This window comes from Magnolia sinica, chromosome 8 (genome assembly GCF_029962835.1).
Source record: "Magnolia sinica isolate HGM2019 chromosome 8, MsV1, whole genome shotgun sequence".
Lineage (NCBI taxonomy): Eukaryota > Viridiplantae > Streptophyta > Magnoliopsida > Magnoliales > Magnoliaceae > Magnolia > Magnolia sinica.
In genome coordinates this window covers 12,113,681-12,140,929 of record NC_080580.1, presented here as the reverse complement: position 1 = coordinate 12,140,929, position 27,249 = coordinate 12,113,681, and the positions used below count along the sequence as shown (strand labels likewise).

The following is a 27,249-nucleotide window of genomic DNA, read 5'->3' as shown; positions in this document are numbered from 1 at the left end:
AGAGCTCATTGAATTATTTACTGCTTCCATATTCTCTGTTAGTTTTGATTAGGTTCTGAGAGAGAGTTTGATGATTGCCCCTTGCATCTCTACATGCAGTCAGATGTGCTAACCAGGCACATTTGCAGTGATACCCTAACCGTTTCTCAAGTGGCCCATCTGATAGTTGAATGTGTACAATATTTTTCAAGATCGTCTATCCAGTGGGTTGCACTTGATACATGGATCAAATATCCTACACGTGCCAGGTTGACACATGTGGCTGTGTATAGAGGTGCTTGTGGTACTAGCAAAACCTCAATTTAATGAATTAGGAGACTTTGGTAGGAGAAATTATAGGGTCTTGGTGCATCAGGATGTGAATTGTCCGTTGGAACAGGGCCTATGGTTCAATTGATCCAGTAACTTGATCTTATGGGCCCCACTGTTTATGGTGGATGCTTTAAAAGTCTTCTATATGGGAATATCCTAGCCGTCTGTCCTTCAATCTCTTCTCCAGATCGTCGCTTGCTTTATTTTTCTCTTGACTGTCTATTTGTGGGAGATTTTTCAGTTATCCAACGGTGGGGCACATCACTTGATTCATCAATGTATAGTCCTGTGAAGGAGAAAATGATGCTAACAGAGATTCACCATTACAAACTTCATGGATTCCACTGAAATGTTTATTTGTCATCCAACCTGTTGATAAGGTCACAAACACCTAGACGAAGAGACCACACAAATATCATCTTGATCCAAAGCTTTTGTGGCTCACAAGAAATTTTTAATGGTCAATCACCGCGTTTCCTGTACTATGGTTCATCTGTGATTTGGAGATGCTTTATTTTTTAGATCATGCCCTAAAATTAGCTTTCAATATGGATGGACAGTGTGGATGTAGTCACATACATCACAGTGGACCCCACAGTCAGGGGTCCCACCCACCTCGGTGCATTCAAGGTCTCACCTAATCCGCTCCCCTCAAATCCGTGTGGGGATTGGGGATTGGTTACTACCCCCACCGGATTTAGCTGGAGACGGACGGTCCTGTCAAGGGCCCTACCGTAGTATACACACAATCCGTCCATTTCTCTATATCATTCAAGGGAATAAAATAAAAAACAAGGCAGATCTAAAGCTCAAGTGGGCCACACTAGAAGAAATAGTGAGAATTGGTGCCTATTGTTGAAAACTTCAGAAGGCTATAAAAGGTCTGATAAAGCTGATTTTTGTGCTTTCCCTTTATCTAGGTTTGTGTGACCTTACGAAGAGGTTAGATGGCAAATGAACTTTATGGTGGACCCTAGGAAAGTTTTAATCGATAGTTGTTCCATTCCCATTGCATTCTGTGGTATGGTCAACTTGAGCTTTGAATGTACCTCATTTTTTGGGATAATACTTTAGAATAATATAGAAAAGTTGATGGATGGTGCGGATCTAACACAAGTCATGGTAGGCCTAGAGAAGTGTTATATCTTAAAAGTTGATTGTGTATTATGTAAAGGAGAAAATCTCCATAATTTTGGATTTTTAAAAAGAGATTTTGAGTTCACCATTAAGTTAGATATCTGTTGTCGAAAAAATCAGCAAAAATTATGGAACGCTTTCTATATTCAGTGTTAACAAACAACACTAAATGTCAAGTGCTTTCTAAATTTCGCATTAAGTAAAAATTTACAGCATTAACAAACCGTTATGGAAAATGATTTTGTTTTTAAAAAAATATTTTTTAATATATATATATATATATATATATATATATATATATATATATATATAGGGAAAAGGTACTATGCGCTCGACCTCATGATAAGCTCTCGTGAGGTCGAGCTATGTGGGCTCCGCTGTGATGCGTGTCGACCATCAACACCGTGTATTTGATGGGTCCCCTCTAAATTATGGGATATCCCAAAAATCAGCCATATACGAAACTCATGTGGGCCATACCATCTAAAATCATGTGAAGACATCGTTAAAACATATAAAAGCACTTGGTAGGGCCCACTTGAGTTTTGAATGTTGCTGAAACTTGGTCTGAAACCTCATCCAAGTGGAACACACATAATGGATGAGCTGGGTTTGCAAACCACATCTCGGTGGGCCCAAAAAATGATTATGAATGTTTTAATGGTGCGTGGCCCCTCCCCACTTCTGTATGTGGTGTGGCCCACACAAGTCACGGATTGACTTGATTTTTGAGACCTAGGCCCACGATGGAATGGTGCATCTGACTGATGGGGTAGATGTTCGAAACGCATCACGGTGGGGCCCACACAGCTTGACCTCACGGGACGAACTCGTGAGGTCGAGCGCATAGTACCTTTTCCCATATATATATATATATATATATATATATATATATATATATATATAAGTTTTTGTGATTTAATTTTTCATCTTTGTAAATAGTTCTATATCTAATAGGAGAGAAGAAAAAATCATCTTAATAAGGTCTTAACTCTTAAGTACTTTAATATTTGCTTGGTGACACAGAAGAGTACCGAGACTTACCGAGACTTACGTGTTCCAATGCAAAGCACCGAAACACATGCACGAGCATAGGCTTGGGCATAGTCACGGATTAGGAATCAGTGCAAGGGTGTGGCCATATGAGGCAATGTGGCTATAATGAGGCACTTCGGACGTACGCATCATATCGCAAATGGGTTACTCCCTTGCGAAGCAGCGCGAGGCGGGTGCGAGTCGCAATGTGACAGTAGCTAAGAGAGATGAGTTAGGTGGCTGGGTTCGGAGTGATGTAGGTAAGAGGTTTGAGAGAGATATTTTTGCCTTATATAGGAGTTGTGGAGCCATTTAAAAGGTTTAGTGTAACTGCTCATGTAGTAATTAATCAGACTATGTAGAAATTGCTGCATGTGGCTAGTCCAACAGTCAGAAACAACTAGCCACCATGTCTTAATGGCTAGCATGTAGATAGTTTCTCACATATGAAATGGTCAAAAGTTGGCAAAAAATGGCTAGTTTTCTCACCCACAATTAGAAACGGTACCTTGCATTTATGACCTTGGACCAAAACGTCCACCACCCTTATTTATATAAATAGAGCTTGGCTGGTTCATTCTATCATTACAAACAAATTAATGCATTCTCTCATTTGAACTAAAAAACTCCAAGTGTTCTCTGATCAAGCAAGTAGGTTTGTTACAAACATGAGATTGTCAGGTCCACAAGAACCAAACCAGTGTAGTGGTCTAATCCAGCAAAGTTAATTTTCAATTTTCTATCTCTTTCTATTTGGATTTTATTTATTTATTTTTTTCCATATGCTAGAAAAGCCGTGTTTACAGAATTTCATTAATGGTTCATTTGTGATTACTAAACGCGGAACCATACATAAGCTCATCGTATCCAAGAGGTTATTTTCCTGCAACCTGTCGGCAATCTCAGTTATTTTGAAAATAAATGAATAACACTTCAAGAACAACATAATCATAAGTACTTGAATTTGTCCTTAATATTATATTTTTCGGTTTCTAATTCCTTTTATTTTACGGTAATTATAAATGTGTTATTTGAAATTATCCAGTCTCGACACAGACGCGGTAATTATAAATATGTTATTTGAAATTATCCAGTCTCGACACAGACGCACCCTTAAATATAGTGATCTCACAATTTAATCAGTTTTATTTGAGTGAACATGTGCCACGTATATCATTTCTATGTGCCTGCGCATCAAGCTTCGTATGCAATCAGAGTATTAAATAACTCTTTAAGAAAAGCAGTGGAAGCGTGTTAGGCTGTTAGCGTAGCTGGAGTTTGGTGGAGTGCGAATCTTTCTTGACAGGCGATTCTCGCCCCATCTCCGTAGATGGTACGGGGATTGCATAGTACGGTGCTCTGTGGGCCCCGCCCTGATGCATATATTTTATCTTTATCTGTCCGTCCATTTTGAATCATTATTTTAAAAGATGAGCACACAAATCAGTCAGATCTACATCTCAGGTGGACCACAAAACAGGAAAACAGTGGTGATTGAACGCCCACCGTTAAAAACTTTATAGGTCCCACTGTAAAGTTTATTTGTCATCCAACCTGTTGATAAGGTCACACATACTTGAATAAGGGGATAACAAAAAATATCATCTTCATCCAAAACTTTTATAGTCCCCAAGAAGTACTTTTGTGGGCCCCAAGAAATTTTTAATCGTGGGCGTTCAATCACTACTGTTTCCTGTGGTGTGGTCCACATTAGATTTGGATCAGCCTCATTTTTTGAGTTCATGCCCTAAAATGAGCTTGAAAAATGATTGGACAGTGTGGATAAAACACGTACATCAAGGTCGGGCGGACAGAGCACCGTCTCCCTACTGGCAGTGTACGTATGCAGTTCGAGTCCACTTTCTATTGTTCTCCATACACGTGGTAATAAAAATAACAACGGTCAGGATTATCACACGATGGCATACCACTTGTTAGTACCAAGAAACCATGCGAAGGTGCGGGCGACGGTTTCAAATAATTCTTCCCTGGATTTGATTCTCACTACAGGCGCTTTCCGTGGAAAGCTTCTGAGTAAGTTTTGCATCATTTAAAAATGGTGGTGATTCTTCAAATGTACAAATTGCAGATTGTACGGTAATTCGGACCGTCCAAATAGCTGGCCCAGCTGAGGATAGATTGTAACTGAAAATTTCAATGATAAGATGATATTAATCATTTGATTTTTCCCTTCGAATTTGGACCACTCAATATTTTTAATTTTCACTATCCATTTGAAAGCCATCATTTGCATGGTTAGGATTTTTCATGAGTGAGATTTCAGATATATACTTCGTCCACAGTAGGACCCACAGCTTGGATGTTCTAAGATAGCTGTACGTGAGGAAGATGAGTCATCACCATTTTTTAAGCGGTGTAATACTTACACCAGAATAATCGCCAAACGGCTACTTGTCCTTAACTGCCATGGATAGTACGTTCTACCAGAGACTTAGATGATACTCTGGCAAGGCATGGGGCTTGATACACATGCACTCAGATACTGTACACGTGGAATATAATAACTCAAATTAAACCGGCTAAATCGTGGAACCCGCTGTTTCTAAGTCACGGTAGCAAAATCAGATTGTTATCTCTTGTTCGTTCATGGACACTTATTTGTTGAAATAGGACCATTGGATATTTTTCATCTCTATACATCCAATAAATCTCCACCAATCCGATAGTCAGGTAATCAAATAAGCAGTCATGAGTTGTCAATCTGACATCCTTGTATGCCACGTGTCCAATTTCCAAGAAATTTCTAAGTTGCTGAGCATTAACCATCACACTCTACCAGAGTATCAATTTTTTTCTCATTCTTCCATCCGGATGCGGATGGTATACTAACTCACAGCCTGGTGAGTAAACTCTGTGGGCCAATCTGCTATGTATCTGTCTTATCTACACCGTACATCAGTTTTCCAGATCATTTTAAACCATGTTCCAAAAATTGAAGGATATCCAAAATCAGGTGGACCACACCACAAGAAACAGTGGAATTGAACGCTTACCGTTGAGAAATTCTTCCGGACCATTGGATCAAGCTTATATTTGTACTTATCCTTCATCCATGTCTTTGTGACCTTATGAACAGTTTGGATGATAAATAAATATCACAGTGGGCCCAAGGAAGGTTTCAATGGTGGATGTCATCATCCCCAGTGTTTTCTGTGATGTGGTCCGGTTGAGATTTTTATGTATTTAAAATTTGGTATGATGCATTAAAATGATCTAGAAAAACAGATGGACGGTCTGGATAATGACTTATACATCAAGATGAGCCCCACATAGTTTACACACCACTCCATTGCGTGGTGAGCTACTATATAATCCGCGTCCCTGCCATCCATTCCCTCTCACTCTCTTCCAGTCTCGTCCAAACATCTGAGCCCCTCTCTCTCTCTCTCTCTCTCTTCTATTTTCAGCCCTTCTCTAACTTGATTCCACTTCATATATCATCCTCTTTTGACGATCAACGGTCGAGATCTTATCAAGAGAAGGTGCAAGCTTCAAGGTTCGGAAACTAGCATTTTCGTAATTTAAGCGTACTTTGAGGTTTTTTATCCTTGATTTTCTTCTTACACAGCAATTCTGTATGTTGTCGTATGTTTCTTATTGGGTTTGTTTTTCGTTAGTTTTAAAGAATCTCTTTCGAGGTTTGAGATGTAATTTTAGCTTGTTTTGTGGTTGTTTGTGGGTAATGACTTCGTGTGGGACCAGAATCGTCTAACACTCTAAACCTTATGGGCCCACCACGTTGTACATGTGAAATCTAGTCCGTCCATCAAATGATAATCCTTATGTTCACTGTACATTCAAAAGATCAGCCTGATAAAAACCTCAGATGGGCCACACCAACGGGAACAATGTAAAATTACACCTAAAACATCTAAGTTCACGATTTGTGGCCCACCTGAGTTTTGGATCAGGTTGATTTTCGTGTATTCTCTTCATCCTAGCGATTCAATCCTGATGAATGGGTTTGATGAAAGATATACACCAGGTTGGCCCCACACAAGCCTAAGGCTGGTCCTATCCACATTGTTCTGTGTGGTCTGGCCCACCGGGATCTGGCTGATTTTTTAGCCTCAGGGCCTAGTATAGAGGGGCACACCTGATGGACGGAGTCGATTTCAACATGGTGGCCAGAAAGGGCTTGGGTGTTTTAGAGGATTTCCGTGTGATGCTTTTTATATTTATTTTTATATTTGTGTTAGAGGGTAGAAACTTTAGGTTAAGCAAGAAAAAAGGATGTCATATATGTAAATTTGATACGCTGAATGGGTATTTCTGGAATTATATATTTATTTCTTTATTATTATTTTATTTGTAAAAGTTGATTTTTTTCAGGGGTGTTTTTGTTATTCTAGCTGAACATTTGGTAGTTTTGTAGTATCGGTATCATTACATTTATCGCTAGCTGGGGATTCATAAACATGTATCTAAATCGTTGATACTCATAAATGTATTGCTGACTGAGGAAAATATATTTCAGAAACACAGGAAAATGGTGGAATTTCTCAATGAGACTCAAGGAGATGTTACTATATATATATATATATATATATATATATATATATATATATATATATATATATATATATATATATATATATATATAGATATTTGCATGTTTAGGAATTGAATAATTGCAAAAACGACGCATGCATAATAAGTTTATATTTAATGGGGTATAAAAGCATGTAACACTGACTTAGGGAAACATTGGAGAAACATGTGAAAATTTGTGGAATTTTTCAATGATACTTCAAGATATGCTAAAATACACATTTTAAGTATTTAAGAATCAAATAATAGCGAAAAAGATGCATACTTGCATATTTATGAATATAATAATAAATTTTCCTTTAATGGGGGCCTAAAAGCATGTATTGTTAACTTGCATAAACATGAGGAAAATGGTGGATCCATCCATCCAACTATCCATCTATGCATGTGTATATATACATAAAAACACACGTGCATGATCCATCCATCCATCCATGGATGCATACATACATCCATCCATCCAAACAACCATCTATCTTACCATCCATCAATCCATGATCCATTCATCCATCCATGCGTGCATACGTATATACATACAAGCATGTATTTCATCATACAACTAGGCACCCATAAAAAAATTGAAATGGAATTTTTTTAACAAATAGATTTTTGGCAATACTAATACATTGGTGATATTATTGAAATATCGTTGATACATTAGCGATAGAAGCAACACCTGAAATTTACACAGTTAAAAATATTGGTGATGCATTGGTAATACTTAGTGATATATCACTGTGTAGTAGGGCTGTATGAATGGCAAGCAATTGGTGGGCCTCACTGGTAGGGAATGCAAGCCAAAACAAAAATGTGCTACCACATGAGCAGTTTGAATTCTTCGGCAGAGGTGATTTTGGGTCCATCGCTAATCAGCGGTAGAGCCCACCAGGTGAAAGGTCAGGATTGTACAAAATGGAGGGCCAAACAAAAATGCCACTAATTCGGGCCGAGCATGGTATGAAATTAAAACCCATGTTTCACTACCCTCTATTATATAAAAATTAATAATAATAAAATAAAATAAAAATCAAAACACTATAAACAACCATTGAAATAAGCTAGAATCATTGTTCTAAGTATTGACAGTATTATCGATAATATCCGCAATATTATCGATATCTCCTGCTCACAATATCAATAACACTATCAATATCAGAAATTTCAGGCATCGACATGTGGACACTGGATCGTGGGCGGATTGCGCTCACGGGTGCCTTTTTAGGATTTTCGTGTGTGTTTGAGTCGTTGGGTTACTATATTTAACTTGGATTCGCCATTAGCCAATTACATAGATTTCCACTATCGGCTAGACCCTATAGAAACCTTAGGAGAATGAATCGTTGAATTCTGACTCCTGATCTGTGACTGGAATTCCTGAGTAAGGGACCATGATTACAAAGAGGGAAGGTGTTAGGTACCCTCTTTGCCCGTTCAAGCATCTGATCTCTACTTCACAAGACTAAACAAATAACCGGGGATGAGATTAGTCTTGCGCTAGATGATGCAAATGCATATGTAGTGTAGTGAGGCGATGTGGTGCCTACAGCAAGCGATGGCGCAGGTCAGTCAAGTCTACTCGGATGTACCCACTTGAATAAGCAGACGAAGTCTAGTCAGTCCAATTTTTATTTTATTTTTTAATGGGCAAGATCCTATATTCCGGTAAGTCGCAGAGCATACACTTGGACCAACTAGACCAGTAGGTGGGTCGGAGTGGAAATGATCATTTATGATGCTAATGTAGGTATGGAAGTAGTTGATCAGAGTTGAATGAGTAGCGGGTGAATGGATTTGTCGCGAGGGTTAAGTTGAGCGGCTTAGATGAACCTACAATGACTTAGGTGGTTAACGTTTTGGACTTGGCTAGGCTGAGCTAAGGTTAAATGGGCTTCCTCTCTTGAACTCTTTCTCTCCTTGGGGAATAGATGGGCTGTAGGGCACCCCATAAAAAAGAATGGACACCACCCAAAAAATATCTGGATTCATGTGGCCCATCTGATGATTTGAATGGCCAGATCTCTGGTATGTCTGATCTTCATGGTGGAGTGCATATGTTGGATGTTGTACCATTAGATGTGGACCCCACAATTCTAGACTTAAAGAAAAGTAATTGAGGACATTTTGGTAGTTCCTCCCTAAAAAGCACCCCCTAGTAATTTCGATCAGTGGGAGCATTCTTTAGTAAAAACAGAACTCCCATGGAGCTGCAGTAAAAATCCCTAATATTTAGTAGAATTTACAATTTGGAACTTAGATATGATAATAGTGTTAGCAACATGAAGTCCAAGATGTTGACATCCCAATATAATCTTTTGGATGGTGTGGTATTTTTTATGCGATTTTTGGAGCAAATGGAATATGGCTTTAAGTGCAAATTGTAGGTTGGAAAATAAAAATAAAAAATCAAATTTTTTTATTATTTGAAGTTTATGTGTACAATCAACCCTATTTAATTGGCATAAGACTCAAATAATAATGATAATGATTATGATGACGATATACGAATACACATTAGATACAACAATGTGCGTGTGGGTGTACGACACTTTGGATCATTAGAAGTTCCATTCAATGGAGCCGACTATTATCTTATTGTCTTCCATGTTTATAGAAAAGGTAATGACATGCATGCAGGCTACTATTTTTGTTTTACAGCTAAAGTATAGGATGGAAACTCCGACCTACAACTTGGTTTTTTATATTATTATTATTTATTTTTTAAAAGTTTTTTTTGAAGAGTGAATAAAATAATTTTTTTAAGAAGCTGAAAATGCATAGCAAAAATACAGCCCAATATCCAATATTGAAATATCTGATATAATACAGATCCACAAAAATTGTGGAGACAACCCCTTACAACCCAAACATAGAAGCCACAAAGGCTACATTTACATCTTGATTCCCATTCACCTTTGGATTTGTTATGCCCAACATTCATTTAACTTCCTTTGTTTCAATCTCATGTTCATTAAACATATTTTAGGTTGCATCTAAATGTATTGATAAATCTAGGTTAGCTTAATTTACAAGCCAACGAGGTAGCCTTCATGTTTGGGATGACCCAAAGAACAAAACTGCATTAACCATATTAAGGAACCTGCATTACATAAGAATATAAAATATAGGGCACAAACAACAATTTGTTTCTAGTTTTCACCTAGATTTTTAGAAACAAACTTTGAACACAACCTGGACTACATTTTTAGAAACAAACTTCGAACACAAAGTTTCAAGAGAATCCTTCGATTCAAAAAGAAGTTTGGTTGACAATTTTCACCTTGCTAATCTTTTCGATAATCAATTATGTTGACTTCATTAATGTTAAAATACTAAAAGTTTAAATAAATAAAATTACGTTTTTATTTTCATGAATTAGTTTCTTCTTCTCATTTTCAGTTTGCAAGTATTCCGTTCTTTGAGATTCTAAGTCTAATTTTAACTTCTCAATGTCCTTTATTATACATTGCATTTGTCTTGTTCCTGAAAAAATCAAAGCAGAATGAAATAAAAACTTCTACAAATCAGAAATGCATGACTACTTTCTTTATGGGTTGGTATAAAGGGCCATTAAAATCTCAATGCAGTTAAAACCTAAAGTGAAATGCTTTTAAGATAAATAAGAGTTTGATAAGGCATTTAATAAATCGATGGTACTAAATACCTTCAACATAAGCTTGATGCAGCTTATCTCTCTTGAGAAATGCTATTATACTTGCATTCCATTTCCATCAATAGTTGATTCTTGACATCAACTTCGTTAGCTAGAGCCATAAGCTCGTTCTTTCTTTCCACATCTTCACAATTTACATAGGAAATTGTTTTTAAAACTCTATTTTTGGGTAGATAAGAACCTAAAACACCATCATTGTTATAATCATCCCGACGTGCGACCAATCCATGAATGTTTAGTCCACCCTGCTTTAGTCCTTTCCAATCCCATTTATTAGAAGAAAATAAGGTAAAAGCATTTTCAAATGACATTGCATTCAAGAATCCCGACCAATTTCTGGAAAATTCTGCTATAGCATGACCCGAGAAACTTTGGTAGTCCCATAAAAGATGGACTCCTCCGGGATTAAATCTATGCAATTGCTCTTTTATCTTAACCTCATGTTTACTAAGATGTTTTTGCTCCACTAAACATGAGGGATAATGCCCGTCCAAGGCCAAACAAACGGATCAACATAAGAAGACGTACTAGTAGATCCTGGCCCATTCCTAGATTGAAATGCCATCGTTGCTACTTCTTGGTCTCTTTTTGAGCAGAACTTATGGCGAAATCTGTAAGAGAAGAAACCATAATAAGGTAAATAAGTCGAAAAGGATGAGACCAAATTAAAGTGAGGAAAATGTCTAAATCATGATAATTACAACAGGAGAAAAGTTGAGACAATGAAAGGATTTAAGTGAAATGCAAATAAATAAATTCTAAAAGCTTTTTGTGTTTTTCATAATGGTGACAGCCCTCAAATTGCAATCACATTCCTTTCATGTCCAACTTGAAAATAACGAAGTAGCTATTTCGAGCTCAGTATCTCAATATCAAGGTAACCAATAATGGTTAGTGGCTACAATGACCAACCTTATAGTCGTTACAATATAGGCCATAACGGCCATTAGGACCCTTAAGGAAAAAGCAAAAAACGTATAGGATCTGTACTAGCCTCTTACAGGCCATTTTCCAAATTGGGAGTTACGCCCTGTATTGCATAACAGTCACCACCGTTACAATTTCGTTACTGCTGTAACATAAGTATTTTTTAATACCATGGTCAATACAAATACTGAGGCAATTACAATTCAGTCATTTCCACATCATTGAACTACAATGGTTGCAATTCATACAATGGTGCATCTAAATGCAACCTAGGCTATGTTTGGAAGTATGATTGACTTGGATTATGATACTTAAAAAGTATAAAAATGGGGTATGTGCATGGTTGATGATTTCCCATTGCATCTGGAATGGGGCGATGGTCCTAAATTCCGATTGCTGGCTCTTTCAGTTGGAGTTGAAACAAAAACAATTGTGATATATTGATTGGGCAAAGATTTCTATTTGGATATGGATAAAGAAAAGGTTTTGTCATCATCCAGTTCATCATAACTTAGCTATCACAATTTAAACTTGTTCTACAACCTGACCTCACCCAATCTGAATTTGATCAACCAACCCTACCTAATTTCAAATCGAGTAGTTCTTTCCAACCCAACATGAAGGACTTGAGGACCTTGACAACACAAACCAACACAACTCAAACTCGGGTTGGATCAAGTCAACCCCAACCCAAGTCGTAGCCCTAATATGCATTGTACAGAAGCTCATAGACTGGATGGCTGGGACTGTTAAATGGAACTGACTTTTGGTCCATCACCTGCCTACAGTGGGCCCCACCATATGCATAGCAAACAATTGGTGAGCTTCACTGGTAGGGAATGCAAGCCAAAACAAAATTGTGCTACCACATGAGCAGTTTGAATTCTTCGGCAGAGGTGATTTTGGGTCCATCTAATCAGCGTTAGAGCCCACCAGGTGAAAGGTCAGGATTGTACAAAATGGAGGGCCAAACAAAAATGCCACTAATTGGGGTTGAGCATGGTATGAAATTAAAACCTATGCTTCACTACCCTCTATCATATAAAAATTAATAATAATAAAATAAAATAAAAACCAAAACACTATAAATAACCATTGAAATAAGCTAGAATCATTATTCTGAGTATCGACAATATTATCGATAATATCCCCAATATTATCGATCTCTACTGCGCGACAATATCGATAACATTATCAGTATCAGAAATTTCAGGCATCAGCATGTGGACACTAGATCGCGGGCAGATTGAGCTCACGTGTTCCTTTTTAGGGCTTTCGTGTATGTTTGAGTAGTTGGGGTACATTATTTGACATGGATTCACCATAAGCCAATTACACAGATTTTCACAATCGGCTAGACCCTATAAAAAGCTTAGGAGAATGAATCATTGAATTTCTTGTCCTAAAATGATTCCTGATCCGTGACCAGAATTCCTTAGTAAGGGACCACGATTACAAAGAGGGAAGGTGTTAAGCACCCTCTTTGCTTGTACAAGAATCCGATCTCTACTTCACAGGACTAAACAAAGAATCGGGGAGGTCAGTCAAGTCTACCCGGGCGTACCCACTTGAATAAGCAGTCGATGTCTAGTCAGTCCAAGTGTTTTATGGGCAAGATCTTGTATTCCAACAAGCCGCAGAGCATACAGTTAGAACAACTAGACCAGCAGGTGGGTTGGAGTGGAAATGATCATTTATGATACCAATGTAGGTATGAAAGTAGTTGATCAGAGTTAGATGAGTAATAGGTGAATGAATTTGTCGCAAGGGTTAAGCTAAGCGGCTTAGATCGACCTACAGTGACTTAGATGGCTAATGTTTTGGACTTGGCTAGGCTGAGCTAAGGTTAGATAGGCTTCCTCTCTTACACACTCTCTCCTTGGTGAATAGATGGGCTAAGTCCTACTCTCCTTCTCTTTCTTAAGCTCTCTCGATGAATGATGAGTGATGGGAGAAGTGTAACACCCTGAAAATTAGGGGTCGTGCATACGCTCGACTCCCAAGTTCCCGGGTATCACTTATAACCAATTTTACTAATTTACGTTTAATCAGGTTTAGATGTGCAGTATGGAATTACTTGAAACATGGAGCACAACCACAACTAGTCTACTGAAATAAATGAGGCTGAGTATATACAAGTTCAAAATAATATGAATGGGTCGCACAAGGCGTTGCCCAACAAAATCACAAAAATATGTCTAAAAAGAATGATGAGCTAAGTCCAACACCCAGCGATCCAAGATCCGTCTACTAGGTCGATGGAGAATTGCCCATGAGCTGGAAGTAAGACAGCTCATCCTCCTCATCAAGACTCGCGTCGCCAGGCTCCTTGTACTCTGCGTCACTTGCAACTACGGGAGAGTCTGGTTGGTGTTTTAAAACACCGTCCTAGAGTGGGAGTGAGTGATCAACTCAGTAGGTGTTATTAGTCTTAAGTTGTAACAAACATCAATTATAATATGAATTTAATGAAAGGCAAACATTCATAAACACCTAACTAATCTTGTTAATGCAGGTGCATGATAAATGATATGATGCATGCCCTCACAACAATACTCCCTCGAGCGACTCCATCTAACGATCGCATATGACCAACCACCCTCATTACGACCTCAACTGCCGAGTCGCCAACCTAACTATTGCGATGCGATCATGATCGTGTTAGCCGGGTTTTTAATTAGTCCATTCAAACAGCAGATTGGGGAAACTAGTACACCCCACGATATCAATATCCTTAATTGGTGGCGAGGCTAAGGCCCCCCAACGTGTGAGGCCAAGACCCTGCAATCCTTGATCCTGTCGGGTCCCCCATCCCCGACTTCAAGCACATGGGAGTGCTGAGAGAAGGGAACACTCGCAGTTACTACGGGGAGGCTCGTCACTCCAGCATAGGCTGACAGCTCGGACACATTGTCCAATTCCACCATGCCCGGCTCTCGAGTCAGTGGATCGGTCTCAATTGGTTATCAGTGGGCTTCAGCGGTTGAAGGGTGTTCCAGGTTCCATGTAGGCGTGAGAAAACTAGGTTAGTCAGTACGCGGACTAGACCATCCGAGTTTAGGCAAGTACGTGACGGACGATATCGGGTACAAGTGACCCATGTAGTCCAACTACTATCGCCCATTCGTATCCGCCCAAAATCGCCGGTCTAGCCTCAGGAAAGTCCTACCGGCGGGGCCACCTTCTCTCACCTCAGTTTCCTGACCAACCTAGGGATTTGAGGGTGATCAATGATACTTCAACAATTCTGAATTTAACATCTAACACAAGTGATGTCATGCATTCATACTTCAAATATGAATATTCAAATTTTTCTATAAATGCAAGTACTAACAATATTACAAGATAAACGTGCATTGTGTGGTGTGGGTTAGCGAAGAGATCAAGAGCTATACACTGTTCATAGCACAATCATGCAACAAGAACTAATGCTAACATAACATACATTTGGGGATTTAAGCAAGCGCGCGCGCACACACACACATATATATAAAATAAGGATTAATGTAACATACAAGCTATAGGGGATCATCACAAGAATCAAGTAATAATGAACATGCATTCACCAAACCCATGCCCAATCATGTTGAGGAACAACAAACATGCCATAATCAATCCATATTAATTGAGAGGATCTAAAACGTAAGGTCCAGCTTAGGTTTTCTCTAGATTCTTCAAATACATCATCCAAGTAATCATAATCATTAGATTCATACTAAAATTGGTGTTAGGCCACCTAAGAATAATAGTCTGCACCTATGGATCGTTGAGTTCTTGAGAAACGACTTAGGAGTGATCGGATTTGGAGTCGATTGACCGAAATCCCTAAAGCAAACATTTGCATGTTAGAACTCCATGCAAATCCCCTCTCCACACAAGGGTTTCAAGAAAAAGAGGTAAGGGATTTACCTATAAAATCAGCGGGAGTGGTTCTTGCGGTTGTGGTGGAGGGTTTTCTTGAAGAAGAGGTAAGGAGTTGTAAGATTGAACTCCCTTGGGTCCCACTTCAATCTATGGTCCACCTTCATTCTCTCTTTACTCTCTTTGCTCTCTCTCTTAACTCTCTTTGGTTGATGGAGTAAGGGTGGGAGTTATGAGAGAAAGAGCCTTAGGGCCTGTTTGGCCGGTCGGATTGGAAGGGATTGGATGGCATTGGAAGGGATTGGAAGTTAAATCTTGGGATTGACCCGGCGTGCCAAACATAGTCGGTGAACTGATCCCAATCCCATGGATCATCATTACCTTTAAATCCCATCCAATCCAACCTAATCCGTTCAAATTTGCCTAGGATGTATTTGGCACGAGGGATTGGAAGGGATGGGAAGGTTTAATCTCGGGATTGGCCAGACGTGCCAAATAGACTAGATATAGCAATCCAGGGATAGAGCAATCCCATGGATCTCAAGACAATCCACTGACAACACCATCATTACCTAGAAATCCATGCCATCCACCCTAGTACCATTCAATCCCTTCCAATCCACCCGGCCAAACGGGTCCTTAGGGCTTTATTTCCTAGACTTGGACCCATTGGCCTTAAGTTAAACAAATTCCCTCAATGGCCCTTTAAGATCCCCCTTTGGCTTTGGGGAGGCCCTACCATCCCCTAGGTCACCAAATTTTGTAAGTGTCTCATGGCCCGATGAGGGGCCATGCAAAATTTGAAGATGATTGGACGCGGGGTTTCATCGTATGGCTTCGCTCTTTAAATGGCCCTAAGAGGTCCATTCTGGTTGTTAGGGCGGTTCTGATGCCCCCCTAGCTATGAAATTTATTGGATAGATGCTCCATGGCCCGATGAAGGGCCGTGCAAAATTTGGGAGCGATCGGATGTGGGGTTTGATCGTACGGGTCCGATTTGTGATCAATGGTCGCCGTTCCACAATCGGGTCCCAGGTTTTGTGGATGGGCGTAGAAAAATACTCTAGGCTCTCACCGTAAATGTAGAAGAGATCTGACGGTTGCAAAGCCTGGTATCTCAGTTTTATTTACAAGTGCCAGATTTTAATTCTGGCCCTTGGGTGAGTTGTGTTTGGCAAGTGCCGCTAGGACGGCGTGGATAATTAATTTCTGGATGTCTACTAAGTTTGTGGTCCACAATGGACCACAAGCCCAGTGTGATCTATGGTTCCCCAAATTTTTAGATTTTTCTGACCTTCTTTGGCCGCTGCATGGCCCGTACGGGCTGTTGTTAAGTGCAAACGGGATATCTGGATTGACGGCCCGCACTAAGTCTGATCCTTACTAGACTGGTCCACCCCAATGGGCTAACCTGGGTTAATTAATTTAGTGGTACCCCACACACGAGCAGTTTAAGCGAACGGTCCTGCAGCAAATCCTACGTGGACGCCCCAAGACACTGTTCTGGTTGGATGGAATGTTACAAGAAGTGAAAGGGAACATGGTATTTATATAGTTGTGGGATGGTTTTGTGGTAATTCTTGAGAACCCTAGGGGTAAAAGGGCTATAGGATTGGATGCTGCCATGTGGCGCGATGTGGATGGTTGGATCGAGGGGAAAGGGACGTAATTTTGGATAAAGTGAGGGGCGGAGGGGTTGTTTCCATTCCATGACGTTCACTTATGGAACCCAGATGATGTCATCACCCCACCTAACCAGCCTACGAAAGATCGAAGATGTGGATGTGGCAAGCGGCAAGCCACAGGGATTGGTCCTATCTTTTGCAAGGGGGTTGCTCCTGGGGTTGTGTTCTCCCATAGTTCTCTCAAATTTGCTTTAATGTGATCCTAAGTGCTAGTGAGCCTAGGCTTAGGTTGTACGTTGGATTGTGCTTTGGACTACACTTTGGATTTGGGCTTCTACGGGAGTTTCTGCTAGCTTGAAAAACTCGCTCGACTTGGCTCGAGTCAGCTCGGATTGACTTGGCTTGAAAGGCCGACTCGGGGCGAGTCAAGCTTGTTTTCTAAAGCTCGAGTTGAGTTCAAGCCGAGTTCAACCATGGTGCATTTCAACTCGACTTAAGCTCAAGCTCGACTCGGCTCGAGTAATATATTTTAATATTATATATTATATATATTATATTAATTATATATCTATATATATATATATAAATTTATTAAAATATATTAAACTTATATATATATGTATGAATAAACTTATATATATATAATTAATTAATTAATATAATATATAATATTAAAAAATATATAAAAGTTTTAAAAAAAGTTAAAACTTAAAAGTTTTTACTAAAAAACCCTACTCGACCCTATCGTCCCCATTCCCTCTCTTTCTTTCCCTTACCCTACTGAGCATGATCATCTAGCACGCTGTGGCCCGCACGGCCGCACCCAGCACGGCACCCCGAGACTCTTTGCCCCTCTCTATCTCTTTCTTTCTCTCGTTCTCCGAGCAACCCGCACAGCCCACTCGACGACTTCGAGCAACCCATGAACAAGCTTAACTCGACAGCTTTGGCAAACAAGCCAAGCTTCGATGTTGAGCTCGAGCTCAAACTCGAGTATAACATGGACGAGTCGAGCCGAGCTTGGCCCACCTCGACTCGGCTCGGCTCGGCTCGATGTACAACCCTATTGTGTAGATACCCCACCCGAGTCCAACAAGCTGATCAAAGCATAGTAGAAACTCCCATAGAAGTCAAAATCCAAAGCCCAGTCCAAAGCTCAATCCAACGCCCAACCTAAGCCTAGGCCCACTACTACTTAGGATCACATTAAAGCAAATTTGAGAGAACCAAGGGAGAACACCATCCCATGAGCACCCCTGCAAAAGATCGGACCCATCCATGTGGTGTGCTGCTCGCTACGTCCACATCCTTTATCTTTCACAGGCAGGTTAGGCGGGGTGATGACATCATCTGGTTTCCATAAGTGAACGTCATTTAATGGAAACAACCCCTCTGCCTCACACTTTATCCAAAATTACGCCCCTCACTTTATCCAAAATTACGTCCCTTGCCCCATGATCCAACATCCCCATTGTGCCACATGGCAGCATCCAATCCTAGCCCTTAAAGCCCCTTTACCCCTAGTGTTCCCAAGAATTACCACAAAACCATCCCACAACTTTGTAAATACTATGTTCCCTTTCACTTCTCTCATCACTCACCATTCACCAAGAGAGCTCAAGTAAGAGAAGGAGAGTGGGACTTAGCCCATCTATTCACCAAGGAGAGAAAGAGTGCAAGAGAGGAAGCCCATTTAACCTTAACTCAGCCTAGCCAAGTCCAAAACGTTAGCCACCTAAGTCACTGTAGGTTGATCTAAGCCGCTCAGCTTAACCCTTACAACAAATCCATTCACATGCTACTCATCTAGCTCTGATCAACTACTTCCATACCTACATTAGTATCATAAATGATGATTTCCACTCCAACCCACCTGCTGGTCTAGTTGGTCTAAGTGTATGCTCTGCTGCTTGCCGGAATACAAGATCTTGCCCATAAAAAACTTAGACTGACTAGACTTCGATTGCTTATTCAAGTGGGTACGTCCAGGTAGACTTGACTAACCTACGCCATCACTTGATGTAGACACCACATTGTTACACTTCATTGCACATGCGTTTGCATCATTTGACGCGAGACTAATCTCATCCCCGATTCTTTGTTTAGTCCTATGAAGTAGAGACTGGATGCTTGTATAGGCAAAGAGGGTGCCTAACACCTTCCCTCCTTGTAATCGTGGTCCCTTACTCAGGAATTCCGGTCACGGATCAGGAGTCATTTTAGGACAAGAAATTCAACGATTCATTCTCCTAAGGTTTCTACAGGGTCTAGCCTATTGTGAAAATTTGTGTAATTGGCTAATGGTGAATCCAAGTCAAATATTGTACCCCAACGACTCAAACATACACGAAAGCCTTAAAAAGGCACCCGTGAGCGTAATCCACCCACGATCCAGTGTCCACATACCGATGCCCGAAATTTCTGATACTGATAGTGTTATCGATATTATCGTCTAGTAGATATAGATAATATTGGGGATATTATCGATAATATTGTCGATACTTAGAATAATGATTCTAGCTTATTTCAGTAGTTGTTTATAATGTTTTGGTTTTTATTTTATTTTATTATTATTAATTTTTATATGATAGAGGGTAGTGAAACATGGGTTTTAATTTCATACCATGCTCAACTTGAATTAGTGGCATTTTTGTTTGGCCCTCTATTCTATACAATCCTGACCTTTCACCTGGTGGGCCCTACTGCTGATTAGCAATGGACCTAAAATCACCTCTGCCGAAGAATTCAAACTGCTCATGTTGTAGCACATTTTTGTTTTGGCTTGCATTCTCTACTAGTGAGGCCCACCAGTTGCTTGCCATTCATATGGTGGGGTCCACTGCAGGCGGGTGATGGACCAAAAGTCAGCTTCATTTAACAGTCCCAGCCATCCAGTCTATGAGCTTCTGTACAGTGCATATTAGGGCTGCAACTTGGGTTGGGGTTGACTTGATCCAACCTGAGTTTGAGTTGTGTTGGTTTGTGTTGTCAAGGTCCTCAAGTCCTTTAGGTTGTGTTGGAAAGAGCTACTCGATTTGAAATCAGGTATGGTTGGTTGAGCAAATTTAAATTGGGTGAGGTCGGGTGGTAGAACAAGCTTAAATTGTGATAGCTAACTTATAATGGAGTGGAACTGGATGATGACAAAACCTTTTCTTTATCCACTATCCAATTAGAAATCTTTGCCAAATCAATATATCACAATTGTTTTTGTTTCAACTCCAACTGAAAGAGTAAGCAATCGGAATTTAGGACCGTTGCCCCATTCTAGATGCAGTGGGAAATCATCAGCCATGCACATACCCCTTTTTACACTTTTTAAGTATCATAATCCAAGTCAATCATACTTCCAAACATGGTCTAGGTTGCATTTAGATGCACCATTGTATGAATTGCAACCAATGTAGTTCATTGATGTGGAAATGACTGAATTGTAATTGCCTTAGTATTTGTATTGACCATGGTATTAAAAAATACTTAAGTTACAGCAGTAACGAAACTGTAACAGTGGTGACTGTTATGTAATATGGGGCGTAACTCCCAGTTTGGAAAAATGGCCTGTAAGAGGCTGGTACAGGGCCTATACGTTTTTTTTTTCCCCTTAAAATAATCATTCGTAACAAGGTCGTAACGGCCGTTATGGCCTATATTGTAACGATTATAAGGCTGGCCATTGTAGCCACTGACCATTATTGGTTACCTTGATATTGAGATACTGAGCTTGAAATAACTACTTCGTTATTTTCAAGTTGGACATGAAAGGAATGTGATTGCAATTTGAGGGTTGTCATCGTTATGAAAAACATAAAAAACTTTTAGAATTTATTTATTTGCATTTCACTTAAATCCTTTCATTGTCTCAGCTATTTTCCTGTTGTAACTATCATGATTTAGACATTTTTCTCACTTTAATTTGGTCTCATCCTTTTCGATTTGTTTACCTTATTATGGTTTATTCTCTTACAGATTTCATCATAAGTTCTACTAAAAAAGAGACCAAGAAGTAGCAACGATGACATTTCAATCTAGGAATGGGACAGAGTCTACTAGTACGTCGTCTCATGTTGATCAGTTTGTTTGGCCTTGGACGGGCATTATCCCTCATGTGACTAAGTTCGTGGAGCAAAAATATCTTAACAAACATGAGGTTAAGATAAAAGAGCCATTGCATAGATTTAATCCCGTAGGAGTCCATCTTTTATGGGACTACCAAAGTTTCTCAGGTCATGCTCTAGTAGAATTTTCCAGAGATTGGTCGGGATTCATGAATGCAATGTCATTTGAAAATGCTTTTACCTTATTTTCTTTTGATAAATGGGATTGGAAAGGACTAAAGCAGGGTGGACTAAACATTCATGGATGGGTCACAGGTGGGGATGATTACAACAATGATGGTGTTTTAGGTTCTTATCTACACAAAAATAGAGTTTTGAAAACAATTTCCGTTGTAAATCGTGAAGATGTGGAAAGAAAGAACAAGCTTGTGGCTCTAGCTAACGAAGTTGATGTCAAGAATCAACGATTGGTGGAAATGGAATGCAAGTATAATAGTATTGAATGCAAGTATAATAGCATTTCTCAAGAGAGAGATGAGCTACATCAAGCTTATGTTGAAGGTATTTAGTACCAAGGAATTATTGAATGTCTTATCAAACTCTTATTTATCTTAAAAATATTTTCACTTTAGGTTTTAACTGCATTGAGATTTTACTACCCCTTTATACCAACCTGTAAAAAAAGTAGTCATGCATTTCTAATTTATAGAAGTTTTTATTTCATTCTGCTTTGATTTTTTCAGGAACAAGACAAATGCAATGTATAATAGAGGACATTGAGAAATTGAAATTAGACTTAGAATCTCAAAGAAAGGAATACTTGCAAATTGAAAATGAGAAGAAGAAACTAATTCATGAAAATAAAAAGGTAATTTTACTTACTTAAATTTATAGTATTTTAACATTGATGAAGACAAAATAATTGATTATCGAAAAGATTAGCAAGGTGAAAATTGTCAACCAAACTTCTTTTTGAATCGAAGGATTCTCTTGAAACTTCGTGTTCGGAGTTTGTTTCTAAAAATGTAGTGGCAAGGATTGAGGTGAAAACTAGAAACAAATTGTTGTTGCTTTGTGTCTTATATTTTATATTCTTATGTAATGCAGGTTCCTTAATATGGTTAATGCAGTTTTGTTCTTTGGGTCACCCCAAATATGAAGCCTACCTTGTTGGCTTATAAATTATGCTAACCTAGATTTATCAATACATTTAGATGCAACCTAAAAAAATATGTTTAATGAACATGAGATTGAAACAAAGGAAGTTAAATGAATGTTGGACATAACAAATCCAAAGGTGAATGGGAATCAAGATGTAAATGTAGCCGTTGTGGCTTCTATGTTTGGGTTGTCTCTATAATTTTTGTGGATCTGTATTATATCAGATATTTCAATGTTGGATATTGGGCTGTATTTTTATTGCACATTTTCAGCTTCTTAATAAAATTATTTTGTTCACTCTTCAAAAAAATATTAAAAATAATAATAATAAACCAAGTTGTAGGTCAGAGTTTCCATCCTAAAATTTGGCTGTAAAACAAAAATAGTAGCCTGCATGCATGTCATTACCTTTTTTATAAACATGGAAGACAATAAGATAATAGTCGGCTCCATTGAATGGAACTTCTAATGATCCAAAGTGCCATACACCCACACGCACATTGTTATATCTAATGTATATTCGTATATTGTCATCATCATCATCATCATTATTGTTTGAGTCTTATGCCAATTAAATGGGGTCGATTGCACAAATAAATTTCAAATAAAAAATTTTGATTTTTGATTTTTATTTTCCAACCTACAATTTGTACTTAAAGCCATATTCCATTTGCTCCAAAAATCGCATAAAAAATACCGCACCATCCAAAAGATTATATTGGGATGTCAACATCTTGGACTTCATGTTGCTAACACTATTATCATATCTAAATTCCAAATTGTAAATTCTACTAAATATTAGGGATTTTTACTACAGTTCCATGGGAGTTCTGTTTTTACTAAATAATGCTCCCACTAATTGAAATTACTAGGGGGTGCTTTTTAGGGACGAACTACCAAAATGTCCTCAATTACTTTTCCTTAAGTCTAGAATTCTGGGGTCCACATCTCATGTGTACAACATCCAACATATGCACTCCACCATGAAGATCAGACGTACTAGAGATCTGGCCATTCAAATCATCAGATGGGCCCACATGAATCTAGATATGTTTCATCTAATTATTATCATTAGTTACATTTGTTGGATGGGTTGGATGTCATACTTACCATGTGAGCCCACAATTCTTGACTTTAGAACTTGTCAAAGAACAAAGAAAAAAAATGGCATTTTGGTCATTTTATCCCTCCGAAAACACCTCCCTGGAAATCCAGTTAGGCCAGGCACTATTTGGTAAAATAAGAATTAGTGAAGAGTTTTGCAGTAAAAATCCCTAAATACTAATGGAATTCAAATCATGCTTGTACTTCTAATTAACCACATTATCACCATCCCGGACTTCTTGTGACCAACGAAATTGCTGATATCAAAGTTATGAATTGGAGTTATACTAATGGAAATCAAATCATGCTTGTTCTGCTAGACCACCATTGACTTCTTTTTCTAATATCAAAGCATGAATTTTTACATGGTTCTATTCTCACCTGAAGATGCACATTTAAGTATGATTAGTAGATACAAAATCTCAACTTCAAGTTTGATTAGAACTTGCTATCATTGTTTTCATATTTTGTATAATTGCCCCATTTGTCAAAAGCAGATGAAACAAAAGTTGAAGTTGATGAAAGGAAAGTTGAAGGTGCCCAAAGATGTGGGAGGTGACAATGATGGGAAAGCAATAGATTTTTTATACAAAGAACTTCAACAAAGGAAAAATGAAATTGAAGAATTGGAAGAACAATATCATCCTCTTGTTGATAGAGAGCACAAGAGTAACAATGAGCTACAAGAAGCTCGCAAAGAATTTATTAAAGTATGTATCTATGATTTCTCTTTGAATCTGTATATTCCTTATAACTTTACATGGTCTTTTATTTACCCTTATTGCTTCTTCTTTTTCTAAAGAGAGGAATGCTACTATTATGATATGTTTCTTACAAGTTCTATGAAGTTCACTTCCACCATATGAATGGAAAAATTTATGGCAGTTGGGATCGTTGATTTGGTGGGGCACCACATGGAGGTCAAAATTTGCTTCATTGACCATCCTATTGTTGTAAGATATGTTCATTGAGTGTGGAACTTTGCTGGTTATTTGAGTTGACAATGGCCATTGATCAAGTGCCTACCATGACTAGATTGCCTTGTCTCTTGGGATATCTTCCATTCAAATTATGGATCACCAAAATCAACTATCCATATACAATTGCTACACTTACAAATGTTGGGAATATCATGGAAGCAAACTCGAATTTAATCAAATAAGATGAAATCAGACACAAACAAAACACGCGGAGAACACACGAATTTTACGTCGAAAAACCCTCTCTGAAAAAAACTACTGCACAAAGCGACAAGCAATCCATTATGAAATGATATTACAAGAGATACATAACTTACAATGATAAGAACCCCCTTTGAATCTCCCAAAACCCTAGCTTTTTTGGTGTAGAAATCTTAGGAATGTCTTAACATTCACTTGGTATATCCTAGTCCCGATTACACTCGATATATATACTATCACAACTGGAATTAGAAACAAATCGCGCACTTCCGCAATTATGCGTGATCGAGATCGATCAAGGACGCATGTTCAATCAATCGAACATGCCAAAAATAGTCTAGAGAGTTTGGGGTATTTTTCGAATTATTGTTGATCGATCTAACCATTGATCAACCCGATGGTTCAATCAATCGATCATGGTCCAAAACGTCCAGAGAACAATCTATCTAATTCCGGGGAGCTTCGATCGATTGAGCATGGCTGTCGATCGATCGATGTTTCTGCATAGATTGAAGACATCAATTCAACAACAAAGATGTGTTTAGGTGCACTCTATAGAACTTCACAAAGGTCACATGCCACGGTAGTGCAATTCTCTCATTCTCCTTTAAAAAAGAAAAGAAAGAAAGAAAACTTTCATAAGAGCTTAAGATACATAAGTTACAGATCAATACTCCATCCTCCTTTTGCTTACAGGGTCTAAGTGATGTGAAGAGGGGTCGTGGTTCGATTGGAATCAAGAGATTGGGAGATCTTAATGTGATGCCTTTTCGGAATGCATGGCACCAAAAATTTCCATCCAGTGAAGCCAATGCCAAAGCAGCTGAGATGTGCACTTCATGGCAAGAGCTTGTTAACAATGCAAGCTGGCATCCTTTCAAAATCATAACCTCTGATGGAAAGCTTCAAGTATGTTTATTGTTCTTTCCTTTTTCTTTTCTTTTGTTTGATTCTCTCTAATGGTGCCTCATGAATGTACCTGTATTGCCCCCAACTCATCCAACTTGGTTCCACTAATCTGAGTCAGGGCGATGCAGATCGATTCACCCCTGTGCAACTCATCTAGCCCATAGTCTACTGTTAGCCATGTGAGGGCCACCTTGGGGTGGTCGAAAATCCACCACATCCATTAGGTGTGGCCCCCATGTTTGGCTGTGAGCCCCAATAATCAGGCCATTTAGAACTGAGGTAAGCCAAACACTGGGAACAATGGGGAGAGCATGCACACCATAAAAAACCAGATTGTGTGTGGTGCCCACCATGGTGTGTATATGCCATCCAACACGTTCATAAAAAAACCAGATTGTGTGTGGGCCAACAATTTTAAACCTTGCTAACTAACAAAGACCATGCTTGAATAGGCTCGGGGCCGTCAGCTGCCCATATGCCAGCCCAAAGTGGGCCAACCTGGTCCATAGACAGCTTAAGCATATTACAAATTATGAAAAATTGGCATTTCATCCTTAGTCATTTGTCTCCATTCTCAAAATATAAGCTGCTGGGAGTTTATCCAACAAAATATCTTATATAGAAGCATGACCAGAGAGTCTGCATTGCATCCCCAAACTTCAGTTTTTACAAGTGGGACCTAGTGTTCCAGACTGTTGATCTAAGTGTCCTATCTGAGATCATCATCAAAATCTTCTTGATGGTACAGTCCTAGAACCATTGTCCTCTAAATAGCTGGTTAAGAAAAAGAATTCCAACAACGGTCAATGTTTAATTGAGAAATGGCTAAATAATGGATTACTAGAATCTTGTGATGATTTTCGGGGCATGGAAATCCATGGTGGGGTCAATCAGACCAACAGATTGGATAACCGAACCATGGGTCCCACCTATATTCTATTATATATAATACCCTCAAGAAGCATATTGTTTCTGCCACCTACTATCATCCCTTGCATTTAGAATCATACTCCTAATTTATGATAAGAGAGTTTGATTTATATTGAAATTAATGTGTTTTTGTATGTGTCGAGTATGATTTTTGTGTTATAGGAGATAATAGATGATAATGATGAAAAGCTAAAAGGGCTCAAGGAAGAATGGGGTGAAGAAGTATACACAGCTGTAACGACAGCCTTGTTGGAGCTTAATGAGCATAACCCAAGTGGGAGATATCCAATTCAAGAACTCTGGAACTTCACTGTAAAAAGGAAAGCCAGCCTAAAAGAGGTCATCCAACATGTTTCGAAGCGATTAAAGAATAAAAAAGGCTGAGGTTAGTTCTAGCTATCTTTCATTTCAAGTACTATGCTCTTTTACATGGAGTTTTCATAGCTTGATTAATTCCAACTTGTTTGAAGGTTTCCTTAATGTAGGATTTCTCCATTTTTTTTTTTTGAAGGGTGACGACTCTACTTTAAAAAAGAAAAGAAAAGAAAAAATTAGAGTGATGTCTTTGTCTTCATCATGCTAAGAGATAGGGAGATTGTGTGAAATGTGAGAGTTGTATGCTTGCAAGTAATGTCATTTTGTTGGTGTAAGTATGTCCTTTGAAAAAGAGGGAGTTTATGATGAGACAAGGCCCTAAACTGATGAACAAGTCTGTTTTATTGCATTCAAAAGGTATGCATTTGGAAATCATGTAAATGGATATCCTCCTC

The 27,249-nt window shown here is 38.8% G+C and overlaps 1 protein-coding gene across 2 annotated transcripts; it reads left to right on the top strand.

The window, feature by feature from the left end:
• The first annotated feature begins 5,878 nt into the window (after window positions 1-5,878).
• On the top strand, window positions 5,879-27,229 carry LOC131252882 (factor of DNA methylation 2-like). Of its 2 annotated transcripts, XM_058253647.1 has the most exons (8): window positions 5,879-6,001; window positions 21,106-21,188; window positions 21,510-21,755; window positions 21,938-22,062; window positions 23,957-24,169; window positions 25,337-25,549; window positions 26,642-26,864; window positions 26,991-27,229. In XM_058253647.1, the coding sequence occupies exons 2-7, from the start codon at window positions 21,152-21,154 to the stop codon at window positions 26,861-26,863; spliced, it is 1,056 nt and encodes a 351-aa protein (XP_058109630.1). In that variant the 5' UTR covers window positions 5,879-6,001; window positions 21,106-21,151; the 3' UTR covers window position 26,864; window positions 26,991-27,229. The 2 variants fall into 2 exon arrangements, with proteins under 2 accessions (XP_058109630.1, XP_058109631.1); XM_058253648.1 differs by lacking the exon at window positions 21,106-21,188 and having other exon boundaries at window positions 5,886-6,001.
• The last annotated feature ends 20 nt before the right edge of the window (window positions 27,230-27,249 follow it).